This window comes from Schistocerca gregaria, chromosome 3, assembly GCF_023897955.1.
Source record: "Schistocerca gregaria isolate iqSchGreg1 chromosome 3, iqSchGreg1.2, whole genome shotgun sequence".
Lineage (NCBI taxonomy): Eukaryota > Metazoa > Arthropoda > Insecta > Orthoptera > Acrididae > Schistocerca > Schistocerca gregaria.
In genome coordinates, this window is record NC_064922.1 from 192,605,015 (window position 1) to 192,620,612 (window position 15,598).

General features: G+C 40.7%; 1 protein-coding gene across 10 annotated transcripts in view; it reads right to left on the minus strand.

Annotated features, from left to right (window-relative positions):
- Positions 1-15,598, minus strand: part of LOC126356289 (actin-binding LIM protein 1) — a 326,791-nt gene that overhangs the window by 72,538 nt on the left and 238,655 nt on the right. For all 10 annotated transcript variants that reach the window (XM_050007180.1, XM_050007179.1, XM_050007178.1 and 7 more), the window contains one exon: positions 13,675-13,867. In XM_050007180.1, the coding sequence (XP_049863137.1) occupies positions 13,675-13,867 (193 nt within the window). The remainder of the gene's footprint in view (positions 1-13,674; positions 13,868-15,598) is intronic.

Below are 15,598 nucleotides of genomic sequence, written 5' to 3' on the forward strand. Positions count from 1 at the left end.
GATTAATGAAGGGTTAATTCAGCCACAAATTCTTCACAGAATCTAGCAGGGATTCCATTGAGTCCTGGAGTTCTATTCCATTTTTGCGACTTCAGATGTTTCTCAGTGACAATAACACTAACATTTATGTCACTCATTTTTGCAAAGGTGCATGAATTAAACTGTGGTATAACTTTAGTTGGCATCTACAAGTGTCTGGACACTAACTTTGCTGCCACTGACAATCTTTACATGTAACTACAATTTCTTTGAGTTTTATGAGAGACTTTTGATAATGTCTTCCCACCACAAACTGTTCCAATACATACATGTATAACCAGTGCATGGACAACAATTCTTTTAAACTCACATCACAGTTCTACATGCTCTTGTCTGCAGCTAGATGTTTTAACCTATCTTGAGAAACAGCACTCTGTCCTTTGTGCGCTTTTATTCTAGTAATCATGAAACTGCCTGGTTGATTAAAACTGTGTGCTGGACCAAGAATCTGAAACTTGGCCTTTGTGAGCAAGTGCTCCACCAACTGAGCTACCAAAGCACGGTTCACAATCTGCCCTCATAGCTTTACTTCTGCCAGTACGTCATCTCCTACTTTCCAAACTGTAGCAATCATAGTTGCTACAACTAACTCATGGTCACTGATACCAGTTTCAAAATGAGGTCATGCTCAAATAAGTCCAGTCTATTTACTGTCATCAGATCCAACACACTGCCACGTAGTAATCACAATCAAGTTCAAATCCAAAAGCAGGACCGCGAACCAAGTACAACAGTTAGCACTAAAGCACACTTGTTACTGGCATCAATATATAACCAGATAAGAAGAGAACTGAACTGAAGTCCTGGACGGAGACTGCTGCTGTTTGTACAAAGACTGAATATTATACAATATACAAACACTACTAACATAAAAAAAAACTTCCAGAAATGATGAATGACAAAAAACAGATAACTGATGGTGATTGGGTTTGAATTCACAACTCGCAGCAAGCCAACCAGTTACGCTAACCATACCCCATACAGCACAAAGTAGTACTTTAGCAACTTTCTGTAGAGTTGTAAAACCTGCACACCCAGGAGAAAGCTGGAGAGTACAATAACACTACATGTTGGTCAGTGAAATGTTGCCCGAGAGGTAGTATGTATGCAATAATCACCCTCTGATTCTCTCATGTGACATCAAGAAAGCATTTGACTGAGACAGTGTACTTACAAAGTTTCAAGAAGCAGCTTCAATTTGACTACTGTCTTCACTGGCAATTTGTATGGCTCAACCTTCTACATCACCGTGAGAAGAAGAGCAGAATTGAATATTTGCTAGGAGATACATCTCACTGACCAACATTTAGCATTACTGTACCCTCCAGCTTTTTCCTGGATGTCCAGGATCTATATATGAACCAAATGTGTTGACTCTTCGGTCCTGGTGATTTGGTGTTCAACAAAGTCATTCTGAGAATATGCTGGCTGGAATGAAAAAGTGTATTCCCTGTTGTTTTGGCCTCGCAACTGCGGAGCATAAACAACGGTGTTGTAAATGAAAGTCATAATGGACAGTATTATATACTAATCTTTCTATTCGACCTGAGAGTACATTGAAAACAAATCTGCCAACGCCATAATAAAATTTCCTGTCAAGCCATTTTTCTGTGGATGGTAGGGGGTTGTTGTCCTTTGGGTGATGTCGCACTGTGAAATTACTTCTAATACAAGTCTCGACTGGAAAACTTTTCCATGATCAGAGATCATGACAAGGGGTGCTCTATGCTTCAAATTGATGTTTTCTAAGAGGAACTTGTAATTCATGGAGTTTTGATAGTCAGCACAGCATTGGTAGCAGTGGAGCTGGAAAGGTAGTCAGCACAGACTATTACGCATCAACTCACATTTGTCAACTTTAGAAACCTCAACAAGAAGTTTATTCCAATAGTGTAGAAAGGCGCTCTTGCAGGTGGAACTGGTACCACATGCTCCGCAGGCAACTGTGGCATGTCCTTTCATCACTGCCATTGCTTACAGTGACACACATAGTGTCTAACGGGTCAGTAGAGATCTGGCCAATGATACCTATGGCTGATTCTGTCTAGTATGTTCACAAATCACAGCTGACCAGATTTTGCAGTGTTGGCCATTCATAAGCTGGGATGACAAGCAACTATTTCTACCCCACTGGATCATAGTTCCTCTTACACTATGTTCCATTTATTAATTTGAATTCTCCTTTGGTCAGTTCCTCACTCTTCATGGCTCTATGGTTTTCAACAACACTGGATCTTCCCTCTGTTCAGTAGCAATGTATTTAAAGCAGTGAGGACAGATTTCATCCTCGCTGCTGTGATCTGCCAAAGGAATACTTGAAATGCTGCTGGCGTCCACTTTTGTATAGCACTGACGACATACTCCTGAAGCATCAGTGCTCACCTCACCAGTCACCCTTACAGATCCTTCAAGGCTAGTCAGCCAGCATTGGCTGTTGTAACGGTGAACAGTTTGCTAAATATAAGGGTCATTCATAAAGAAATGAGCTGGAGGCTGCAAAATGAGAACTGCCAAAAGGATCACAATGCCATTCATTGCCCATGGAAAAAAAGTGGGTCCCTACAAGAGTGCTATGGCCACAAACTCACCACTAGAGGTACATGGGCATGCACTAACATAACAATGGAGTAAACATGTACATATGTCAACCATCCACTGCACTCAGTAGTGTTGAAACAGAAAAATGTAGTCTTCCTGACAACGGAAGGAATGTGGAGAATTGAAATTCATCAAAGAATGATTCAAGTGAACAAAGAGCAATGCTTTCCCACTTCAAGGGCCAAGGTATGGCACAAGGGACCACACCATCTCCCATAGATAATGGCTTACAGATCATCTCTTTTTGCATGCACCTTATAAAAATCATCAGAACTGTTGATGGCCCAAACAATTGCAAGGAATTCTTTCCCAATTGTGCAGTAGTTCCACTGGGACTTTGAGGTTACTGTGGAAGCATAAGCTATCATCGTTTCAGGACTTTCCTGAATCTGCACTAGAACTTGACCTATACTGAAACTCATCATACAATGCTAAGAGTAGAGAAGATGTCCGTACCTCTTCGAGGAGGATAAGAAAGACCTTTCTTGCAACTCATTACAGGAAAATTCGGCATCTCCCTGCAGTAGTTCTTGTGAGGGACACGCCTTGGTATAACGTCCTTTATGAATCACTGGTGGTATGAATGATTCTGAGAAAACTTCTCACATCAGAAATGTGCCAAACAGTTGGAAAATCTATGACTATTCTAATTTTCTCTGGATCAGGACGGACTCGCATCATCAATCAATAGTGACCCATGAGTTTTATTTCCTGGGCATCGAAATGATATTTTTTTCCTATTCAGGAGCCAGCTTGCCTACTGTACACATTTTAACATTATTGTCAGGTGATTTAGGTGTACTTCAAATGTATCAGAAAAAATGACAATGTCATCCAGATGGTAAACATACCTTGTTCTTTTATGGGTTCGAAGAAGGTTGTCCATCGTGCATTTTAAGATCGCTGGTGAATTCAGAGTCCAAACCGTACAATTTTGAACTCTTAAGAGATTGTCGGGTGTTATCAAAGCAGTTTATTCCCAGTCAATCATGATTTGGCAGTCGTCTGCCTGCACGTCCACAGTTGAGAAATATTTTGCTCCTTTCAAGGAGTATAGGGTGTGATCAATGTGCGGCTATGGGTATATGTCATTTTGTGATTTTGCTCAGTAATCATTAATCAACATAGAAACATCATGTGCCATACTACGACTTCACAAGGGCTGCAGGAGCGGAGCAAAGACACTCTGAAGGTTCAATGTCATCATCTTGTAGCACCTTCCCCACTTCCTCTTGGGTTATCCATCAATCAGCCAGCTGCACCCTATACGAGCATTGGCTAATTGGTGGATGATCCCCTGTATCGATATGATGTTTTATCATGGGCTGCTTGGTTGGTCGTTTCTCCACGAATCTGAAGGGCTGGGTTCTGTCACTGATAGTTATTCTTGCAATCATGTTCCTACTGGATGGACTTGTTTCTCATTTGCGACTTACAGCACAATTTCATTTATATCACAGAACACAGTCTCCTTTAGCTGGTGATGATAAGCATTTGACATTAGAAAAACAGAAGCCCCAGGGTTGAATAGTGCCCCGACAGGTTTGCTGCCGATTATGACTTCAATGGCATTTCCTGACAGCTTTGTTATTGTCATCCACGAAGGATTTTCATCTCAGGCGGCTTTACCTCCATGGATGGTCATCTCACTTCATTTTCCTGAATTTCACAGCTAAGTGAGTGGCTGTTATCACTGAACAGTGATGGTAATGGCTACAGTTTGTTGGGGAACAATCCTGCCCACGGTATACTGATGGGCTTTGCAACTAGAGCTTAATTATAATTGTCTGCAGTTGACTGCTGTGATAGTTGATGTCTTGTATAGTATAGTCATCAAACATTTGTCATCTTTCTCTGCAGTAGCATACAACGCATCCAGCGACTCCACACTGAAAACATGCTGGTGTGTTGTTCTCCGTTCTCCAAATATCTGTTATTATGTGGGGCACTATACTTGATAGGGAAGTTTGTTGTACCTGAATTGATTGAATATGGGTTATTGTTTGAGTGTTGTGACAAAGTCCAAGTTGACCAAGTCCATTCTTCATAGTGCATTTGAGTAGTGTTGGAGATTGGAGCTAACAGTCGATGCACCTCTTCTTCAACATTCCCTGTTACCTCCTGACGTACAGGCCGAGATTCACAACTGTTTACTTGGTCTGACAGTTCTGGTCAAAATGTTGTCTCTCTTATTTTACTATATGGTGTGTGAGAGAGGTGAGCCTGGAAAGATAAGGCATGGGAGATTTGTTTTTGTACCTCATCTTACCGTCTCCCACACCACCTCCCCAAATCTCACCATCCCGGCCACAGAACAGCAGTCCCCTCTTAACACAGTACCACCCACAACTGGAGCAACTTAATTACATTCTCTACCAGGGTTTCAACTACCTCTTGTCAGGCCCTAAAATGAAAGATGCCCTTCCCACTATACTTCCCATCCCTCCCACAATGGCATTCCGCCGTCCACCAAACCTACACAATACTCGTCCATCTTTACACAGCCCCTGCTTCCAACCCCCTTACCACATGTCTCATAACCCTGTAATAGACCTAGATGCAAAACCTGTCGCATACATCCTCCCCACCACCATGTACTCCAGTCCGGTCACAAACACCACCTATCCCATCAAAGGCAGGGCTAATTGTGAAACCAGTCATGTAACCTACAAGCTAAGCTGCAACCACTGGGTTGTATTCTATGTGGCGTGACAACCAACAAGTTGTCTGTCCGCATGAATGGCCACCAACAAATTGTGGCCAAGAAACAAGAGGATCACCCTGTTGCTGAGCCCACTGCCAAATATGACATCTATCATTTCAATGACTGCTTCACAGCCTGTGCCAAATGGATTCTTCCCACCAACACCAGGTTCTCTGAATTACCCAGGTGGGAACTTTCCCTCCAATCTACATCTGCATCTACATTTATACTCCGCAAGCCACCCAACGGTGTGTGGCGGAGGGCACTTTACATGCCACTGTCATTACCTCCCTTTCCTGTTCCAGTCGCGTATGGTTCGCGGGAACAACGACTGAAAGCTTCCGTGCGCGCTCTAATCTCCCTAATTTTACATTCGTGATCTCCTCGGGAGGTAAAAGTAGGGGGAAGCAATATATTCGATACCTCATCCAGAAACGCACCCTCTCGAAACCTGGCAAGCAAGCTACACCTCGATGCAGATCTCCTCTCTTGCAGAGTCTGCCACTTGAGTTTGATAAACATCTCCGTAATGCTATCACGGTTACCAAATAACCCTGTGACGAAATGCGCCGCTCTTCTTTGGATCTTCTCTATCTACTCCGTCGAACGAGTGTTTTGCAAGCCACCTCCTTTGTTGATGGACTACATTTTCTAAGGACTCTCCCACTGAATCTCAGCCTGGCACCCGCCTTCCCAACAATTAATTTTATACAATCATTCCACTTCAAATCGTTCCGCATGCATACTCCCAGATATTTTACAGAAGTAATTGCTACCATTGTTTGTTCCGCTATCATATAATCATACAATAAAGGATCCTTCTTTCTATGTATTCGCAATACATTACATTTGTCTACGTTAAGGGTCAGTTGCCAGTCCCTGCACCAAGTGCCTATCCGCTGCAGATCTTCCTGCATTTCGTTACAATTTTCTAATGCTGCAACTTCTCTGTATACGACAGCATCATCCGCGAAAAGCCGCATGGAACCAATGGAGCCAATACCTCCTATGTTCCCATAACAGTCCTGGCCTCAACCGTTGTTAGTCACTGTCCTCACCTATCTGGCCCCTCCCTTGTTCTCATTCCAGCACTACACAACCGTCATTCCACCATCACACCCACTGTTTTTACTTCTCTCTTTTTCCATTACCCCCCTCCCCTACCCGTCTCTCCCCTGCCCTCTGCTAACCTGCAGCACTTCACTGTCCGCCACCCCTCCCCCTCCCTGCCTCAGCCTCCCCCTTTTCCCCACCCTGTCGTGACTCCCATCATGCGCCGGTATTGCTGCTCGCAGTGTAGTTTCAGCTGCCTGACACTACAGTCATGTGTGTGAGCTGCAAGTGTGTGTGTGTGTGTGTGTGTGTGACCTATTGTTAACAAAGGCCTTACTGGGCAAAAGCTTTATTTGTGAAATTCTTTATTTGTGCCTATCTGCGACTCAGCATCTCCGCTATATGGTGAGTATTCTCAAGTTCCATTAGTCTCTCTCCTCCCCCCCCCCCCCCCCCCCTTTCTCTGTCATCTCCTACTCCCCCGTTTCTCTGTACATCACCATTTTATCACCACCACACCACTAGGAGGTTGCCAGTTCTTAAACCACCGAAGTATTTCTTTCCAAATAGTAAGTGGCATGCGCCCAAGTTTGGTTGAAATCCATCATTGGTTTAGGATGAGCTTTTCACCTGTGGCTTCGCTCACATAGGTACATTTCACATATTTCACAAATATTTGCACACATATTTCACCCCTATCTCTAGCAAATTTTGGCCCATTGTTCTGTTTCCACAGAGCTCAACATTTATGACTTCATATCTACTGAAATATGTGTCATACAATAATGTAATTCATAGGTACATTCAGTGATATATGTGAATACTGTTTCCAAAATGTGTTGTAAACAGAGTTAGTACTAAAGAAGCAATAAATTAAAATGTCATGCCTAATGTGGTAGTTCTATTGCATGAATAACGAAAATTTAGCAAGTATAAAACATTTTTTCTTTCATCGTTTCAAGGGAGGTGAGCCGGGATAACTTCTGTAAATTTTTGAAGCTGTGTTTAATTTTTGTCATAAGCCACGAAGTGCTCTCATTCTCAAATACTGAGAGAATACAGCCCAAGTAATTGTGTGTCATGTGCTATGGTTCTTTTTCTCTCTTTTGAGAGAGAGGTAGTTCTTATCCCTACAGCACTTCTTTCCAGACAGTGATATATGTATCAAGCTTGTTTAAAACAGAGCCAGCAATTTAGGAGGAGATGTGGATCCACTTTTACAAAATGTATGGATTATGGAACAGTAAGTCTTCAATTTGGCGTGGCTAACAATACAATGCAATACATAATGACTGAAAACCAGAAGTGCCCTCAGCAACAAAGTTTTCAGAGTAACTGAAAACACTTTGAATAGAATTGGTCACACTTTCAGTGCTACAGGCCACTGCTTATTTAAGCCCCCATGCTGAAACAGCCTTTAATGTTGAGAACTAAATGGAGTCAATCAACAGGCATTGTAACATTAGTTCACTTATTTTCTGTCAAGTAAACAAAACAGATTAATACAGAGGGGTCCATAAAAATGTACATACACTCTAATAGTTAATATCTTTGAAACAAAATGACATATCATTGCAATTCTGCAGGGTACATAGTCCACTGTTTTCTCAGCAATAAACGAAGTAAGATTGTCATTTGAGCAATGCAAGGCTATATTAAAGTGGCACTGGAAGTACGACAACATGATGAAGGTAAAACGGCAATGGTACAATGTGTAGAGAAGTCAGCCACCACCACGTACAATAATTTGTTGTATTCAGGAAGCCGATGGTACTGTTCAAAATGTGCATAAGGAAAGGTCTGGCCGATTGAAAACATCGGCAAGTCCAGCTTCCAGCACTGCTGTGTTGCAGTATTTTATGAGGTCACCTCAAAGCAAAAACTTGTAGAAGCCAACCTTGGATTCTAGAGAAATATAGGAACTCACACAATAACACTGACCCCACGACTTAGGACATAGCAATGTTCCTTGCATTTGTACATTTAGACCAAAGATTTTGATAATATTGACTGGAAAAGACTCTTGCAAATTGTGAAGCTGACAGGGACGAAATATGGTTGGGGAGGAGGGGGGGGGGCAAAATGTTATTTATAACTTGTACAAAAAACAGACTGCAGCTGTTATTTGTTGAGGGACTTGAAGAGGAAGCAGTAGTTGAGAAGGGAGCGACACAGGATAGTAGCATATTCCAAATGATGTTAAATCTATACACTTAGCAACCAGGACAGGTAATCTACGAGACATTTGGAAAGAAGACTGATGTTTATGGAAATGAAAATGAAACTTTCAGAGCTGTCAATGACATTTTAATTCTATCAGAAATACCAAAGGACTAGACAAATCCAGAGAAAAAAGTCATATCACAAAACCAATAGTAAATGGGCTATCTGATCATGAGATGCAGCATCTTGTGTTAAATGTTGAAACTTGTCAGGATAAAAAAATCTATTAAATCTGAGTACAGGAAGGTAATAAATAAGTCAAAAGTTGAGAAATTCAGTAAATTGCTCAAAGACACAAACTGGGTAGATGTTTACAATACCTCTGACTCAAATGGAAAATAAAAAGCATTCATAATACGGTTGCCTCCACTTTCAAAATTTGTTCTCCGCTTAAGTGCTGTCGTCGTGAAATACCTGTGCAGTAAGCAGTCAGTCTTCATTTGACTGGGAATTAATTACATGTGGTGTTCCTCACCATTGCTTTGGGTCCATTGCTTTTACTTGTACACATTAATGACCTCTCATCTGTTACATTGCCGGATGCTAAATTTGTTTCGTCTGCAGATGATACAAGCATTGCAATAAGTAGCAAGTCAAGTACAGATTTAGAAATAGCTGCTAATCAAATTTTCACTTACATTAATAAGTGGTTTAAAACTAATTCACTGTCATTAAACTTTGAGAAGACCCACTATATGCAGCTCAGAACCTGCACGAGATTTCCTTCCAGTATGAGTAACATATGAAGACATGCAGATCGAAGAGATTGAAAGTGTTAAATTTCTGGGATTACAACACAATAATAAATTCAGCTGGGAAGGCATACAACAGAATTGCTTAAGTGCCTAAACAACTCTGTATTTGCTGCAAGATTGATGTCAGATTTAGGGACCCAATATTCAGGAACACACATTTTCGATAAATTACCAGCAACCATAAAAAACTTGGTTTCAGAAAAAGCATGGTTTGAACAGAATTTGAAAGACTTTTTGATAGGCAACTCCTTCTACTCCATAGATGAATATCTTAACAGAGACTGTTAAGCCAGCTTAAGTAAAAATATCGGTTAGATTTCAGTTTTGACAATACTTGGTCACAACAGTCAAGACTAGGTTTTTTTTGTGTATGATAGATTTATTGATAGTGCATAACAGTATTTCATTCTGACAGCGTGTTAATTCTGTAAATATTAGCTGTTCCAGTTTACTGCATTATGTTAACATATTTCAACTATCTCCTGACAAATGATGAGGGTAGTAAGTATTACATTCAAATGTTTTGTTTTATACTTTCCACATCCACGAGAATCATCTCATTTTTTGGGTCTATGGAATGAAAACTGAATCTAATCTAATAATCGAAGAGCAGTTGAACAGAAGGGGCAGTATCTTGAAAAAGAGTTCACAAGGTGAAAATTGACTAGAGTACAACATGGGTAATGGAATGTAGTTCAATTAAATCAGATGATGCTGAAGAAATTGTAATAGGAAATATGACACTAAAAATAACTGCTGAGTTTTGTTATTTGGACAACAAAGTGTTCCGAGTAACATCAAGCGCCGGCACGTCGGCCTGAATGATACAGCAGAGAAGGCTGTGAGACAACATCAGCCAATAGAATTCTAACTAAGATGACACCACGACAGGAGCAGCAACTATACGAAGAGAACATAAGCGTCACTCCAGCTAGTCTCAAGCACATTAGATGATGGGTACTAGGAGAGCGACACTAGAAGACGAGCGATCATCCTAACAGTTTAGCTAAGACTTGTTATCTATATCAATTGCTTGCATGGATATTGTATACACTGAAGGACACTGATAATTTGCATGTCACCAATTGCTTGCGACACTTCATCATGAAAAAGAAAAAGTTAAGTATTGTCAATTCAGTTACAGTAATAAACTAAATTACTAAGAGTTGCTTGAAAGTTGTCTAGCTATCTGAGAAAACAGCTTCCTAGACACCCTATATTAAATGAGCAGGCAGGATCCAACATTGGCGATGAGTTATAAGCTGGCACTTTAACTTTCTCTTGTCTTTACTTTGGAGGGGCATTTACTTGCTTTAACAGCCTCTTTTCCTAATCAGTGTTTTCAGGTGGGCGTTGCAGAAATTTTTTTGCTTTCCTTGTCTGTTTCTTGCATTTCTCTCTTCCAAAATGCCCATCCTGTCTAACACTGCCCCCCCCCCACCCCACCCCTCCAATAACTGAGTGGTCAGTGTGACAGACTGTAATGCTGAGGGGTCTGGGTTCGATTTTCGATTCCCAGCTGGGTGAGAGAATTTCTCTACTCAGGGACTGTGTATTGTGTTGTCCTCATCATCAGCATTATCATCTCATTACCATCAACACGCAAGTCACCGAAATGGCATCAACTGCACCAGGCAACATGTCTACCCGACAGGAGGCTCTAGTCACATGACAAGACATTTCATTTCATTCCATTCCATCGCATCCTCTGCTCAGGTGGCACGGCTGTCAGTGTTAGATGCAACACAGCTAATGCAGATGTTCCGGTTCCAGACTCAGCAACTGTCTACACTGCTCAACACGGTGCAGCAGCTACTGCCTAATGCTGCGAGCCGACGGAACAAGCACCACCTACAGAAACACCTACATCTATACCGTCTTTTCACCAGTTTCAAGAAAACAAAGAGGAATGCCTCAAGTGGTTGCAACAATTTGTAGCCCAAGTCATTGTTCACAATGTACCAGGTACTGTGAAAAGCCACTACTTTCCCTCAATGGTAGGAATTGCAGTGTTCTGATTAACTCAGAAGTTATTTCCTAACGCCACTCCAAGTGAACTTTCGTGTGTAAAGGTTGTGGATTTGCTAACTAACTATTATGGCCAACAAGTGAATGTGGTAGCAGCTGTGCATCAATTCTTTAATTGTAAAAAATGATCAGAACAAACTTATTGCGAGTGGGTCACAGATTTGAAGGGTATGACGAGTAAGTTCAAATTCAGATGTACTTGTGGTGCTTTATATTCAGATGTTATGTTGCATGACACGATCATGTACAATATACCTTATGTCAAAGTCAGAGAACAGGTTCTGAAACAGTCCGATCCATCATTTCAGCAGGTAGTGCAACTACTAGATCAGTACGATTTAGTTGGCACAAACGCCGAGACTGCCCCTCCCGGCATGCTCAGTGTCACGCTTGTGGCAAGAAAGGACATGTACAGTCCATATCTTTGCACCAGAACAAACATATGAATACAGCCCACTCACAAAAATCTAGTCACAAGGTCCATGTCGTTAATGCAGTATATTCAAAGTCTGTGACAGGTGTTAGCAAAACTAGTAGCAAGCATGCAGTTTCATCAGTGATACATCAGTCCCACAAACTTTTTGTTCATTTGCTTCTTTGTGGGAAACGTGGGAAAATTTCAGTTGGACAGACGAGTGTCAAGTAGCTTTTCAAAAACTTAAAGATGCAATGCTCAGTGATTGATGCCTGGTTCACTTTGATCCTTTGGCACAGCAAAAGGAAACTTGCTGGACAAGTCAACTACAATAAACCAACTAGAGTTCCATAAGGTCCCGGAAAGTCTATGTGCACCAGTTGCCATGGTGATTGCAACTTAGGACATCCACAGAATTTTTGTAGCAGAGCAGACTGATTTTCTGCACATGCATGACTCTGAGATGTCATCTGTCCAATTTGGGTGTCCATACCCTGCCAAGTACAGTGTCAATGCTCTGTTTCATACGAACAATCCCCCAGTGTCCCTGGTGAAGTAACTGCAACACTTATTTTTGCAGAGCTTCTAGGATCAACACATGTGACTGTCCACTGTAATTTTGAACAAGAATCACACCTTCCTGTAGCATAGTGAGGCCATGCTGATGTGCAAAGTACCGGCGTACTGCAGAGTTCTTTGTACTATGCAAGGAACGAGGCCAGGTTGTGCGAATATATGTTAGCAAAATGTTCAAATATGAGTCAGCTTCCGTGGCCTGTGCAATTGTCTTATAGCCCACCAGAAACGATTGAAGCAATTCAGAATCCTGAGCATTGATGGGACAACAAGATGCAACAGAAGTGTCAAAGTCTGTATCACGGCCAATTGGAATAAGTGGAAGTGCGTCCGCGTTATCATGTTGAGCCGTTGGACAATATACAATCTCGTACTGGTATTTGAGACAACAACAAAGCCCATCTTCACAATTTTTGGGCAGTTCGAACAGGAAGTGGTTTTGTTGGATGCAACAAGGACTGCAAAGACTTGTGATCTGTTACTGGGAAGAACTTTCTGCCATACAAATAGTGGTGAAATTTGGTGACAACATACACAATAGCCAAAGCCTCTTTCTCAATTAGTGAATAGTTACACTGAGCTCTGGACAACACTTTTGATGTGAAAGATATATTCCTGACTTAATCACCACTTCTGTGTGAGAGCACTGCACTGATTCTGTAAGAGGAAGCATCAACTTGCAATACAACTGGTTTGACAGGATCAGGTTGTAGAGATGAAAAGGCTTGCACAGAACAGACTAGCATAGAGGTCTTCGTGTTGAAGATCACAACAGCAATATTTTGAAATCAGCAAAAGTACCTTAGCTTGACTTTACTGCACAACTTATGAAAATACAGTGGCAATTAAAAGCAAGCAGTGAATTCCATAAACTTTTTACTGATAGCAATTTTTTTCAATGCAAATGATATGTTTGCATTCTCTCTGCTACAACAAAAATGGTAATAGCAATGACCTGCATGAAGTGATGTCCACAGTGCCCAACAAGGTTTGTAATACTTTAAACTGGTACAGATGTTCTACAGTGTATGCAGGTTACATTTTCTGGGATGCACATTTGTGACCATCCACTCTTAGTTCTATCACATATCCAGGATAACGTGTAACAATGCCGATAACCAACAAAATTAAAAATAGCAGGCATTTTACATCATACAAGAAGTACAACACTCAAATAGTTCGACAGCAATGGCATTTTGTTAAAAAGTTCATCTACAAACTTCATCCCATGAAACAAATCACTGTAATATTCAAAAAGATTAAACAGTGATACTTCAACTTACAAGATGGACGATGAAAATGTGGTGAAGTTGGCGGTTTGTCATATGGATCAATGGGTCGTCTAAGGTATCCCAGAGAGGGTTCTTCCGTCAGGTAGCTGTAGGTATAAATCCTGCTTATGTCATCATACTGGTTACTTTTGTATTCTCTCAGAATAAGACCTGGGCTTCCTGTCCTGTGGTAACCCCCTGAATACTGAAATAAACAAAAATTGTATACATAAGGAAAACTTAGTAGCAATAAGGAAATTAATATATATTTTTGTTTAGAAGTTTATTCTTAAGTCATGCATATAGTGGTAGCTTCTCCCCCCCTTCCTCTCCCTGACACCCCCCCCCCCCCCGCACCCCCAAAAAGGGGGGGGGGAATGCCAAAATGCACACAAAATCTGTCACAAGTTATAGTACTGACACACATTAGTTTTCCAATAACTATACCAACTAGAAGCAACTTAGAGTGGTTATAATTATGAGGCATATGGTGATATCAGATCACAAGTACAATGTTACAGACTAAATAAAACTTAACTAGAAAATGAGTATTAGTATCAGAGTAGAGAACTTGAAAAGAAGAGAGGAAGAAATAGAATTTAACAAGTCAATGTTGATTTAATTAAAAACAGAGAGGTCAGATGAAAAATTAAATGTGAGTACCATAGATTTTCCTACAGCTGAGCCCAATAATAAAGGTGAATTCCTCATTTCAAGGTATATTCCTGATGATACCTAGATTCAAGAAGACACTTATGATGGTGAAGTCTACATTAATTACAGTTGGTACTTCTCTGGAAGAAATGTGTGTGATAGAATCATGCAGTGTACTCAAAGATATCTCAGTACACATTAAGCCACACATCACTATCATATTCTTTTAAAACTTTTATTACTAAGATTATCCATCAGGAAATAAAGTGCTACTTTCCCCATTACCTAGCTCCTTACAGCTGATCTTTTCGGGCATTTATTGTTTTCTAACAAATAACTAGAACTGTTCAAACAAATTACAGGGATGATCAAAAACACAAGGAACAAACAATGGTCACCTGCAACACACAATGGATTTCACATGTAAAAATCACAGTTCAGTTCTTGTACTGGAACCCACCAGACACATTAATACTTCAGAAAACTGTACAATTAATTGTGTGTTTGGACTGAAAAATCTAGTCTGTTGTGAGACACTGCCATTACAATGTACTATCACAGGATCATCATAAGAAACTGAACAAAGAACACCTCAACATGAACTAAAACTTTAGGTATATACAATAGGTCAGTACGTTAAACAGGCTGAAGTCTGTGTCATTCTCTTTATGTAGTATTGAAACAATTCAGTATATCATTTTATTAGCTGCCCCCCCCCCCCTCTCCAGTTTTCCCCTTCTCTGACTATATGAGCAAAAATTAACGGAAACATTAGATAAATTGATGTGTACATATAACGTTTGTCACAACAGGTTCATTCCATAACAAGCAACTGCTATCAAATATCACCCCACCCCGTCTCCACATATCGGCCTCCTAAATACACAGTATGTCATATCTTAAGAAAATGAAGCCTTTGATACAGTAATAAGAATGCTGGAGGAAGGTGTGAGAGACACAAACATGCATCCACATACATGAAACACACAGGAATTCAAAAAATGAGACAGAGTGAGACACACAGTATCGAGTATTTCTTAGCCTTGTGCAGGTAGATATGAATTGTAATGGTGTACAGCTAATGCTCATATTACAAAAATACTTGTTACACAACTAATGTGATTTAAAACACACTTTAACCAATTGAACATTTTAAACAAAAAAGGCACAAGTGCTCTCTCTCTCTCTCTCTCTCTCTCTCTCTCTCTCTCTCTCTCTCTCTCTATGAATGAGCATTACAGATTTCATACTCTAATCTCCATTCAGACACACACTGTAGAAA